The 11,068-nt window shown below is 38.3% G+C and overlaps 1 protein-coding gene across 1 annotated transcript; it reads left to right on the top strand.

Moving 5' to 3' along the window:
- Positions 1-669: 669 nt before the first annotated feature.
- On the top strand, positions 670-10,320 carry SSR1 (signal sequence receptor, alpha; the record flags this gene model as incomplete). Its single annotated transcript, XM_009075450.1, has 8 exons — positions 670-830; positions 2,979-3,066; positions 3,253-3,515; positions 4,289-4,365; positions 5,919-5,997; positions 6,981-7,074; positions 7,615-7,629; positions 9,535-10,320. Coding segments are annotated over 8 exons (845 nt in total), but the record flags the coding sequence as incomplete, so codon positions are not given.
- Positions 10,321-11,068: the final 748 nt, after the last annotated feature.

Here is an 11,068-nt window from a genome sequence, read left to right on the forward strand (position 1 = left end):
CTCCACAAAAGCAGAGAGGCAGTCAGAGATTGCCTTGCCCTGAGGCTGTGCTTTAGGTCAGGTCTCTCTTCTGGCTGATGTTCTGTTGAATACATAGGTGTATTGGTACATGATAATGGTGAGGTCGTACTAAAAAAGACTTTTAAAATGTTTTTAAATTTGAGTGAAAATAGGTGCAAAAATAGTAACTCTCTAGGTACATTTCGAAGTGTATTGCTCTGATACCAGCGTGCTAAGCATTCATTAGACTTAGTAGCCTTAGAAGAAACAGAGCTCACTAAATAAATTTCCTGGCAATAGGAATCTTAGTTGCACTTTTGCAATGACAAAATGAAAATGTTTTCATATGGTAATATGTTCAAAAAATGAAACGAGCTTTTAAGGCAAGTTGGTTGCCTTCTGCAAATTCAGGCATTGCTTTGTGAGTGCTGAACTTTTATACCATCTAGCTGTAAGTGTTTTCAGTTTGAATTTAGTGGCAGATAAATGTGTAGGTGAGAAAGTTACTAGAGAAGAAAGAAGGCTGAAAGATCAATGCAGACATTGATCTGAATGTGAGGTTTTTGCAAGTGAGGCTTCAAAGCACTGTATTGGACAGATTTTAAAGAAATTCTTCAAACCTTAGTTTGAGAATTGTACTTCAGTGTCAGTTTTCTGTTGATTAACTAGACATTAAAAAGGCTTTTTTGTACGTGCGTTTTGTCTTGGTAGGTTCAGGTTTATTAGTTGCAGCTCAAGATGCTACAGAAGATGAGGAAGCTGTGGAAGATACTGTAGTTGAAGATGAAGATGATGAAGCTGAAGTTGAAGAAGATGAACCAACAGACTTGGTAATTATACATGAATGCTACTTCAAAAGTATGAATTGCACCAAAAGTGCTAGAAGCTAGACAATTTAAATACGAGTTTACTAGCATTGCTATTTCCAAACAGCTGTTTCCCATGTCTCCAATTAAACTTGTGTTCAGTTTGGAGTTGCATAAGGATTTATCTTTCCTACCTGAATTACCACTTGAAAAACCACAGGGGACAACCTGATTTCTGACTACCAAAGCTGCAGCTCACCCAAAACAACACCAGAATCTCATAGAAGATCCCTGTAGTTCTTGTCCAGCTTAAGCTGCACCTCAGTAAACTGAGAAGAGCATTGGGGTATAGGACTACTTCACTCTGGCTTCTTTGGCATTTGTTTTTAGGGGGCAGCAGGATCTTAGTTAAGCTCAGTATTCATTCTGAAAACCTTGTTTTGTAGCCCGTTTTCACTGGCTTCATTCCTGGCCTCTGACACTTGTTGCAGTGTGTGCCACAGCTGTCTTGATGTTCAGGGTCATTAGCTTCAGCTTGACAAATGTTAAAAAATTTTCTTTGTCATAGGTTTCCCTCAGCATAGGTCTCTGAAAAAGGGACCCAGAATAAAATCCTTGAGCTTCTATACCCTTACACCCTATGTACCTGTTCTTCACGTGCTCTTCATGTGCCTTGCACGTGCCTCTTGGTTCAATGGTGATTTTTGTTCGAGGGACTTCTTGTTCCTTACTGAATTCTTTCTCTGTAGCTGTATTTATCTGGATGAGTTGTATCTTCTGCTGACAGTTGTGGCTTCCCAGTCTTTCAGTTTGCACTGGTCTCAGAGCCTCCCTGCACATAGCTAAGCAACAGTTCAAGATTAGTTCAGCTTTTCAAGGTGTAAGTTCGCAGCTTCAGCAACCTTAGCTACTCCTGCTAAGCAAAACTAATCAGGCAAGAGTACAGTAAAAGAATTTAGCTAACTAAATTTATAACACACATGCCAAAAATTGCAAACAAAAAAGTGAAATTTTTTTACATAGCTCTGTGATCTGCTTATAGCAGTTGAGTACTTTGAGGATTGCTAGACACTTAGTCTACATTGATGTGTACAAAGTCTTCTCAAATTGCTGATTTAAATGAAGGAAGCTTGGGACATTATTAGGAGGAGAAGACATACATAATGAAAAGGCAGAACTGATAAACTGTTCTTTGATTCTGTGGGATTTTACTGTTGTTGCTAAGTTGGTGAGTTTATGGTTGACCAGCTTTGCTATGTGATAGAAAGGTATGTTATGCCAGTACTGACAGAATATTATTAAATCGGGATATAATTTGCTTTCAATAAATAGTCTATGACTCGGGTACAAACCATTATGCTTTTTAGGCAGTTTCTTTTATTTGTGACTGAAATAGAAGATAGAGTTTTGCATAGCATCTTGAAATCAAGATGCTGTATGCTCGTCTCTGGTTCCCTGGTTCATGCTATGTGTATGACTGATCCAGTGGGATATCCACTGCTTCAGGGGGTTGTTTAAGCACCGAGATCAAATGATCTAACTGACTTGCAAGCAATTAACTGAGGCTGTTCAAAATTGAGTCAGCCTTGTTTTGTTTGGTGATCCCCAAGTGGAAAATAAGCCCCTAATGATTGCGTTTGCCAAATTACAAAGTGAATTGTCACAAAGGTGAGCTTCAACAAGTGAGTCCATGAACTTAGTTCTAACAGTCTAACCATTCCCAGGTATAGATACACTTAACTAATTTAAACTGAATAGAAAGCTGCTGTAAATACTCCCTCTGTAGTGAAAGTAACTCTCATTTGCCTTATGTGGGTGCCTGTGTTTTGGAAATGCTTGTTTTCGAATTGCAAATAGCTTAGATGTGAACACTTAACATTTTGAGTCTATTCTTTTTCTTCCACCCCCAGACGTTACTGATGCCTTCTGATTATAAATGTTTCAATAGAGCTAAATGCAGTTCAGATTAGTCACTGTGTCAAATACAAGTAGAAACATAAATGCTGAAAGTGAAGGGAGGGAGAACAGACTGTGCTAATCCTGGAAGAGTGGGATTTGGTACCAATACTTGCTGTTGTTGCATGCTTTTGGCACATGGGGTTCTCATGAACCAAGTGTGGTCTTTGACTCACTGTTCATCATAGGATTTTTCAAAAAAGTCTCTTGTCTTAGACAGAAGAAAAAGAGGAAGAAGACTTGTCAGGAGAACCTAAAGCCTCGCCTAGTGCTGATACAACCATCTTATTTGTGAAAGGTGAAGGTAAGAGTCCTCTGCTAATCTACCATCCTCTTTACTCTTGCTTAGACTATATATATATATCAATGTGCAGATAAAACAGTGAAGCTCTAAACCCACAGAATGTGTTCTAGATGCTCTCTGTTTAGAAACTGGCTAGGTGTGGTGTATGAAGTTTGTAATGGCTGAATGTTTTTTGTTGTGTTTTAGACTTTCCGGCGAACAACATTGTGAAATTTCTGGTAGGCTTCACCAATAAGGGCACAGATGATTTCATTGTGGAGTCTCTCGATGCTTCATTCCGGTATCCTCAAGACTACCAGTTCTATATCCAGAACTTCACAGCTCTCTCTCTGAACACAGTAGTTCCACCACAGAGACAAGCCACGTTTGAGTACTCTTTCATCCCAGCTGAGCCCATGGGTGGTCGTCCTTTTGGTTTAGTTATCAATCTCAACTACAGAGATGCAAATGTAAGCTTGATATTGTAATTCACTTGAATCTTTCTAGTTGATGTGGAAGCACCAGGAAGGAGTTTTAGTCAAGTAACTGTCTAGAAAGTGAATGTCTTTGTAGTATTTAAGCAGAGCAGTAGATACCTAAGCACAGTAAGTTCCTGCCTGCGTGTTTCACATTAGACCCCTATGCACACTCAGTTCTTGTATGTTGCACTTAGTTTTATGTCAGTGGTGGAAGCTAGAATGCCTTAGAACTGTGTAATAGTGGGCTGTGTTCTCAAACTCCCAACCAGCCAAGCAAAACTAAAGCTTTCTTTAGGATAACTTGAATTTCATGGTGTTTTTCAGATTATCAGCCTGAATGCCATCTGCAAACTTCTCTTTAGGCAAATGTCCAGTAGTTACAATCTGGGGAAAGACTATCTAAAACCATAAATGGGAATTAAAATAGGAGATTCTTATCTGTTTTAGCTTGGGTAGAAGATAAGGAGTACCTTTGTGTGTTGGTAGTCCTAATAAGAACCCTTCATATGTAATATCTCTTGTTATAGGAAATGACATATTGAAGGCTAGATGTGACTGTCTTGCTAATACCAAGGCTGTTCTTTGTACTTGCAGCAATAGCATCGGTGCTTTTATGTGTTGAATCAGTCTAGAACTACTTACAAACTTAAAGTCTCGTGCAGGAGTTACTGCTTTCTAGAATTTTTCCGAGAACATGGAAAAAGGCATTTGTGTATTGTTTAAGAAATCAATTTTAAATGTTAAGTGCAGACTTTTTGTTACAGGGCAATGTGTTTCAAGATGCTGTCTTCAATCAAACTGTGACAATTATTGAAAAAGAAGATGGGCTGGATGGAGAAACGTAAGGACTCTGGGGATCCAGGCTTAGTTGGTATAGTAGTAGAACACGTTATTGATGGAACCAGTGAGAATGGTTCTTGTATCCTCATTTCACTGGGTGTTAGGTCTGCTGAGTGTTGTTGATTGCGTAGCAGGCATTTGACTTATACAATGTTGACAGCCTGAAAATACGAACTTTTTCCCAAAATTAATGTCTGTATTAATATTGGGCATCTTCAGGATTGGTACTATGTGTATAGTACCAATGTACTATGCACAGATGTGCTTTAGCTGATGTGCTTTAGCTCAGAGAGCTTAAGCCTGGTATAGGACCTGAGGTTACACAGCTACATAGCAATTCAAAGCTGTTAAGCTTTTGTTATGCTACTGTGCTTTTTCCTAAGAGTTAAAAGATGTAGAGAGTCTGTAGTATTGGGCTGTGGGTCCTGCTGTCAGGACTGGAACAACTTTCTTCTGAAGTGCTCCAGTATGATCCAAGATTAGATAAACTAAAAGATGGTTTTGGAGTACGAGATAGAGGAACTCACAATTTTTTGTTGCACTAACCCCTGTCTGTAGCAGGTGTCTCTCAGGAGTGATTTTTTCAAAGTCTATCTGGCACACCTTATACATTGCAACCATATACTGTGCTGATCTGCTTTTAAATATTGTACCACTGGAGTGGAATTTTAAGTGAACCTGTGAATTAAAAAAAATTAATCTTCAGAAATACTTGTAGACAATGCAGAATTGTCCTGCCATGGGTAGAAATTGCCTGCTGAGTTTGAGTGAATGTCCTCTGAATAGATAATTACCCTAAAACAGGAGTGTTCAATTAAGTCTCTTATTTAGTTTAACTCCATAATCTCCTTTGTCATGAATCCGAATTTAGATGTTCAGCTTGGAATAGGTTCTTTACCTGTAAACTCCTGCCTACTCCCTGAATTAATTTTAGATGTAACTTGTGTTCTCCTCTTGCTAAGTATCAATAGGTATTTCAGGTAAAGTTCTTCAAAACAAACCAAAATGTATGGCTTAAAGAAGTTATTGATTGTATAGGTAGAATTCTAACTATGTAGAAGCAAGGTCTTTCAAAGCTCTGCTGCAAATAAACTAGTGTCCTAGCAGTACTTGCTTTGCAGTAGCCATACTAAAAGCACAGGGTTTTGTAAGTGGTTGAAGCTGTCACAAACATAGATATTGCCTGTGACCCAATACCTGGAAACTTCATGATAGTGCAAGAAAGTTCTTGCAGTTCCTAAATTTCAGTATTTATTTATAACAGTTTTCTAACTTTATACAGCATTTTTCAAATGTTCTGTTGTTCAGAATTTAACTTATTATTACACTTTCTGAAATCAAAGTCAGAATAATTATATGTTATTCGTTAGCACTTCAGTTTCAGATTCACTGGGGTTTTTTTCCCCTCTCACCCCCTACAGAAGTTCTGAGGAAAGATCAAGTGGGCATGTGTCTAAAGCTAGGCTTAGTTTCTATACCTTTTCATAAACTCTTAAACACTTAAGATTTTTAGTTAATAGTTTCTTAAACTGTTTTGTTTTGCCTTTTTTTAAGGATCTTCATGTATATGTTCCTTGCTGGACTTGGTCTACTTGTCATTGTTGGCCTACATCAGTTACTAGAATCTAGGAAGGTGGGTAGTGTGTTTGTCTGTGTAAGTATGTGGTTTATACAAGAACTTCCTGATGTGAAAAGAAAGCAGTTCAGTAATTGCATCTGGCAGCTGTCAGTACAGGTAGAACTTTAGAAGGTTTATTCTTAGAACCTTAGAAGTTATTGGGGAAACCAGAGAGTTTTGAAAAAATATTCATGATTGGAGACACTTAGACTGCTTAGTTTGTGTTCTTTGTGTCTGGTCCTTGGCACCACACTGAAGTGGTTGAATTGGAAGCTTTGATACCTTCCTGTCACTGGATGTGTATCTACTGATCCAGTACTTACTGGGTAGATTCCCCCCCTGCTCTGTGTTTCTGTCTATCAGTTTAATCCAGATCAGACTTTGGGGAAAAGAGCTGTCTATTCCTTTATTTAGTTCTTGTCAAAGCTTTGCTCTAATGTTGATTAGGGCCTTCTGGATTCCGTTTGTAATGGTGTAATAGCTGAGGGTTAGTCTGTGTGTCTGGTCTGGCAAATAAAAATTGTTGAAAGCTGAAGTCTCAGTGCATAGATTGTCTTTGTGCTGTCTGGCTCATCATACTTTTGAAGTAGCATCAGTTAGAAAGAAGTATTGAAAGCTTATTGTGCTTTGAAATCAGTTTTGCAAGGTGACAGATTTTTGTGCTAGTCTGAGAAAGCACAGTGAAACTGGTCATCACAAAGACTGGTTGCTCAGCAGCCACTTTTTGCAACAGGTGTAATGAGCTTGCCCAGGCATACATGAAATCTTGATGTCTTTGTGGAATAAGTATCGTGAGGCATTAGAAGTGGTAATGCAAAGCTTAGGAGTATAAGTTGTTAATGGGGAAAAACAGCAAAGAAAGTGTTGACTAGCCTTAAGTTTGTGCCTTAGTGAAATAATTGTAATTCATTAAATGTAGAATTTTTAGTGATTTCTAATACTTGTGCTATCCACACCTTGTTTAAGAGAAAAATCTTTTTTCTTTCTTGCCTTTTCAGAGGAAAAGACCAGTACAGAAAGTAGAGATGGGAACATCAAATCAGAATGATGTTGATATGAGCTGGATTCCCCAAGAAACTTTAAATCAAATAAGTAAGTAGTCTGCCTTCCACCAACAAGAGAGTAACAAACTTACTTGATCGATTGATTGTAACCAAACAAGTAGCTGGCACCAATTTTTCAGAACAGCATACATCTCTTCTAGGGAATAAAACAATTGTCCAGAACCTGTGCTTAATGATGAGACTGTTACTTTAGCAGCCTGTTCTTTATAGAACAAACTTCAGTGGTTGATACAATAATGACTATCAGTGACTTTTACAATTTATTCTGTAGACTGTTCTTCAACAGTATAAAATCTGCACTCAAAACATGGATCACAAAGGAGGCTTAAATAGGAGAGAATAGGTATTATCTCAAAGCTTCTGTAAGTTATTTGAAAGTTTAGCATTAGAAGTGTGTATTGACTAAAGCCACATTAAGACTTGGTATTAATGTCCTTCACAAATCCAAAATTACTAAGTTCTACTTGATACCTGAAATGCCAGCAGTAAACTCAATATCTGATTTCTTTAGATTATGGATATCTCTAACTTCTCTTACTCTTTTTTTTTTTCTTTTCCATGGCTTCAGTGCAGAGTAGAAGAGGTGAGGCAAAGTCTTGTGAGCTGAAGTGTGAAAGTGGTTAATGTGTTGTCCATGTGATAATTAGGCATGGATAGAAGTACAGCTTCCTGCATGCAGTGACTGATGATGTAGCATGAGCAGTAAAAGATGACAGAACAGATGCATGCAACAGCACAAACACATTTTATATACTTCTAAGCTTATATTTTCATGTATTTTGTGTGTATATTTCTGGTTATATCGTAGTAACATTTTCAGTACAACACCGTTCCCAGAACTGTTTATCTTAAAGGCAGATTTGTATCTTGCCTTCCCCACTACCTTGGTATAGAGTCAACCTGGTGCTACATGAGGGTAGTGGAGGACTGATCATGACCAATGGCTGAGTGCATCTTGTTTCAGTAAGAAGCAAACCTCAGCCTGGGGTATAATAGTTTAATAATCAGGTTTATTTTCCTGGGCTTTCCTTATCCCAGGTAAACTCCTATCACCAGTAGCATTGACTGGTGTGAGGTGAGAGAGCTTGAACAAAGTGCATGCTAGACCAGATGCAAAGAGAAGTGCTTTGAAAACCTTTTGCAGGAACTACCTTAACTTGGAAGTTACTGCTGTTTTGATGAAATAAGCATATTCTGAGCTTTATTCAGTGTGAAAGAGATTAGAGGCCTTAGCTCTGATATGAAGTTGTACCAGGAGGTGTTGACTTCACTATTTTAATTCCTTTGCCCTTTTTAGCTGTACTTGCATGACATAGGTATAAAGACAAGTGCTTCACTTGTGAAGATGAAAACTTTCTGGTACACTGTCTTCTGTGAGACACAAGAATGAGAGTATAAAATCCAGACAACAGGAATTTGCAAAGCCTCAATTCATCAAGAAAAAGTGAAGCTCTAAATGCTTTTTTTTCTGATGAGCCAACTGTCTTTACATGAGTTCAGATCCTGGTAATGTTTGGGCCCTGTCCCCATCCCTTTCTTAAGCTAAACAGGAATTCGTGTCTTAATACTTGAAGTTTAAGAAAAACTTATGTTTGAGTTGTTCTTCTTTGTGGTTTTCTCAGGTCCAGGTTAGTTTCAATTGGAACCCTACACTAGAATTCTTTAAAATACATGGCCTTCAGAGATTCCTGAATTGATATTGTTGAAAGACACTTTATACTGTACTGATGATTGCTGCTCCTTGGGTTTGCACATGCTGTAACCAGTGAAACTATTGGAGATGATTCTGCTTAAGAAAATGCATTTTGAAGTCAGCAGAAGCCTTTAGGAGTCACTAGCACTGCATGCAAAGTATTGAAGCTTCTTTACAATATTCATAGAACCGTAGAATGGTTCGGGTTGGAAGGGACCTTATAGATCACCTAGTTCCAACCCCTCTGGCACAGGTAGGGACACCTTCCACCAGACCAAGTTGCTGAAAGCCCCATCCAACCTGACCTTGAACACTTCCAGGGATGGGGCATCCACAGCTTCTCTGGGCAGCCTGTGCCAGTGCCTCACCACCCTCACAGCACAGAATCAGTAATGATCAAAATACTTACTAAATTTCTAACTGTAGTTTTTCTAAACAGCAGAGCATGCAGTTTCACCAGGAGATGGTGTAGGTTTCTGAGTTTGATTTTTTGTTTGTTGTGGGGGTTTTGGTTTGTTTTTTGTTTTTTGGTTTTTTGCATTTTAGTAACTGGCACTTGAACAAACCTCACCCTGGAGTTGCATGTTACAGAATAGAAACATTTTTTGTTACCTTCTATTTAGGATGCTAATAGATAAAAAGCCTTAAGTTGTTTCACTTGGCTTCTGTGTGGTGGTGTATTGTGTATTGCACTAGAAGGGCAGTTTGACTTGTGTTTGGGAGGAGAAAAATACCTGGTTGTGTAGCAATTGCAATTGATGCAACTATCTTTTCCTTTTTTTTTTTTTTATCTAGATAAAGCTTCACCAAGGAGGTTGCCCTACAAGAGGGCACAGAAGAGACCAGTGGGCTCTGATGAGTAATGTTAACTAGTACAACATTTGAACCTTTACTAATCCTGCCTGTTTGGGTTTTTTGGATTGGAGTAGTGCAGAGAATCCATATCACCATAAGGAAAATACTGCTAAGCATTTGGACTGAACAGATTAACTGAATGGTGTTAATATTACTGAAAATGCACTTCTCTTTTTTTTTTTTCAATTGTTGGGGGTGGGGGGAGGTAGCCATTAAGATTTGTGCCTGCGTGTGTAAGCAGTTGGTCTTAACAGAAACATGTTACCTGAAATGTGCCTTTAGAGTTCTCTGTAATGCTGGCTTGTCACTTGTATGTTGTCTCTGAAGGATTTTTCTCCTTTCCCTAATCTGAATGTCTAGTGACTTAATCTGTCTTGATTGTACCATATTTGTATCAGAATCTGTATTGCATTTCTCTTCTTCATTAAGTAATGTTATTCTTTCCAGCCTGCACACACCAAGGGTTGTGTGTGTGGTCCTGGTTCAGTGTCAGTGGCACTGATCATCTACATAGACTTCTGCATAGTTTGCATTCTAAAGGCACAATTGGGTATAGCTGCTTGTAGTGGTAGATATTTTGCTGCTGTTTTGATCTGGGCATGCAGTGACCTAAAAATCTGAACTTGACCTGCATAAATGTTAGGAGGACTCTTACACAGCAGCAGAATTTGTGAAGCATGGAATTTGTGTGCTGAATTGGTATTACTACATAAATTTTTTTATACCCAACTTGTTAAATGGTTAGTTATTGATTTGTGCCAGCAGCTTAGGTATTCAGATTATAGTGGTAGTTCTGCAATGTTTACTCAAGAAATTATTGATGAAGCCAGAACAACTTTTCAGTAAGTTTTTGGTTCTCTCTTCTAAAAACTAGAATCTAAAAAACATCTACCAGAATGTTGATTTATTTTTTTGTTTAAAGCTTTACAAGGATTTGCTGTACATGCTTGAAACTGAATTGGAAAGACGGTTGGCTTCAAATATTTATTTTTTTTTTTTTTACTGCTTAATTCACCCTTTCCAGTTTTTAAATCTCAAACATGTTTTCATTGGTCAGTACATTGGGCTGGGTTTTTTTTTTACTTTCTTTCTTACTAGTAACAGCTGCATATTCATCACTAACTACATGTCAGCTCAGTGCTCAAACAGAAAAGCTATTTGCAGTCAAAATGGGATTTCCTTTCTTGCTTCATGTGATTACCAGGTACTGAGGTATCGATCCACATCCATTGCATTCTGGAATTTAACTGACAGGGAAAAGGGCAGATGTGCAGAGTGTCACTTTGCTGCCATTCAGGCACTTGGACAAGGCTTGAATTGTTTGCAATTCAGCTGCTCCTTTTCCTGTGCCTGAAGGTTATCTGGAAGCTTTTTGAGTTCAGGAAGAGACACTGATTTGAGATCTGTTCTTTTTCTCCCCTTCCTGATGCTCACCTGTGAAAATGCTGTTTTAGATCTACACTTGCTCTGCAGG

This window comes from Acanthisitta chloris, unplaced genomic scaffold (assembly GCF_000695815.1).
Source record: "Acanthisitta chloris isolate BGI_N310 unplaced genomic scaffold, ASM69581v1 scaffold29715, whole genome shotgun sequence".
Classification (NCBI taxonomy): domain Eukaryota; kingdom Metazoa; phylum Chordata; class Aves; order Passeriformes; family Acanthisittidae; genus Acanthisitta; species Acanthisitta chloris.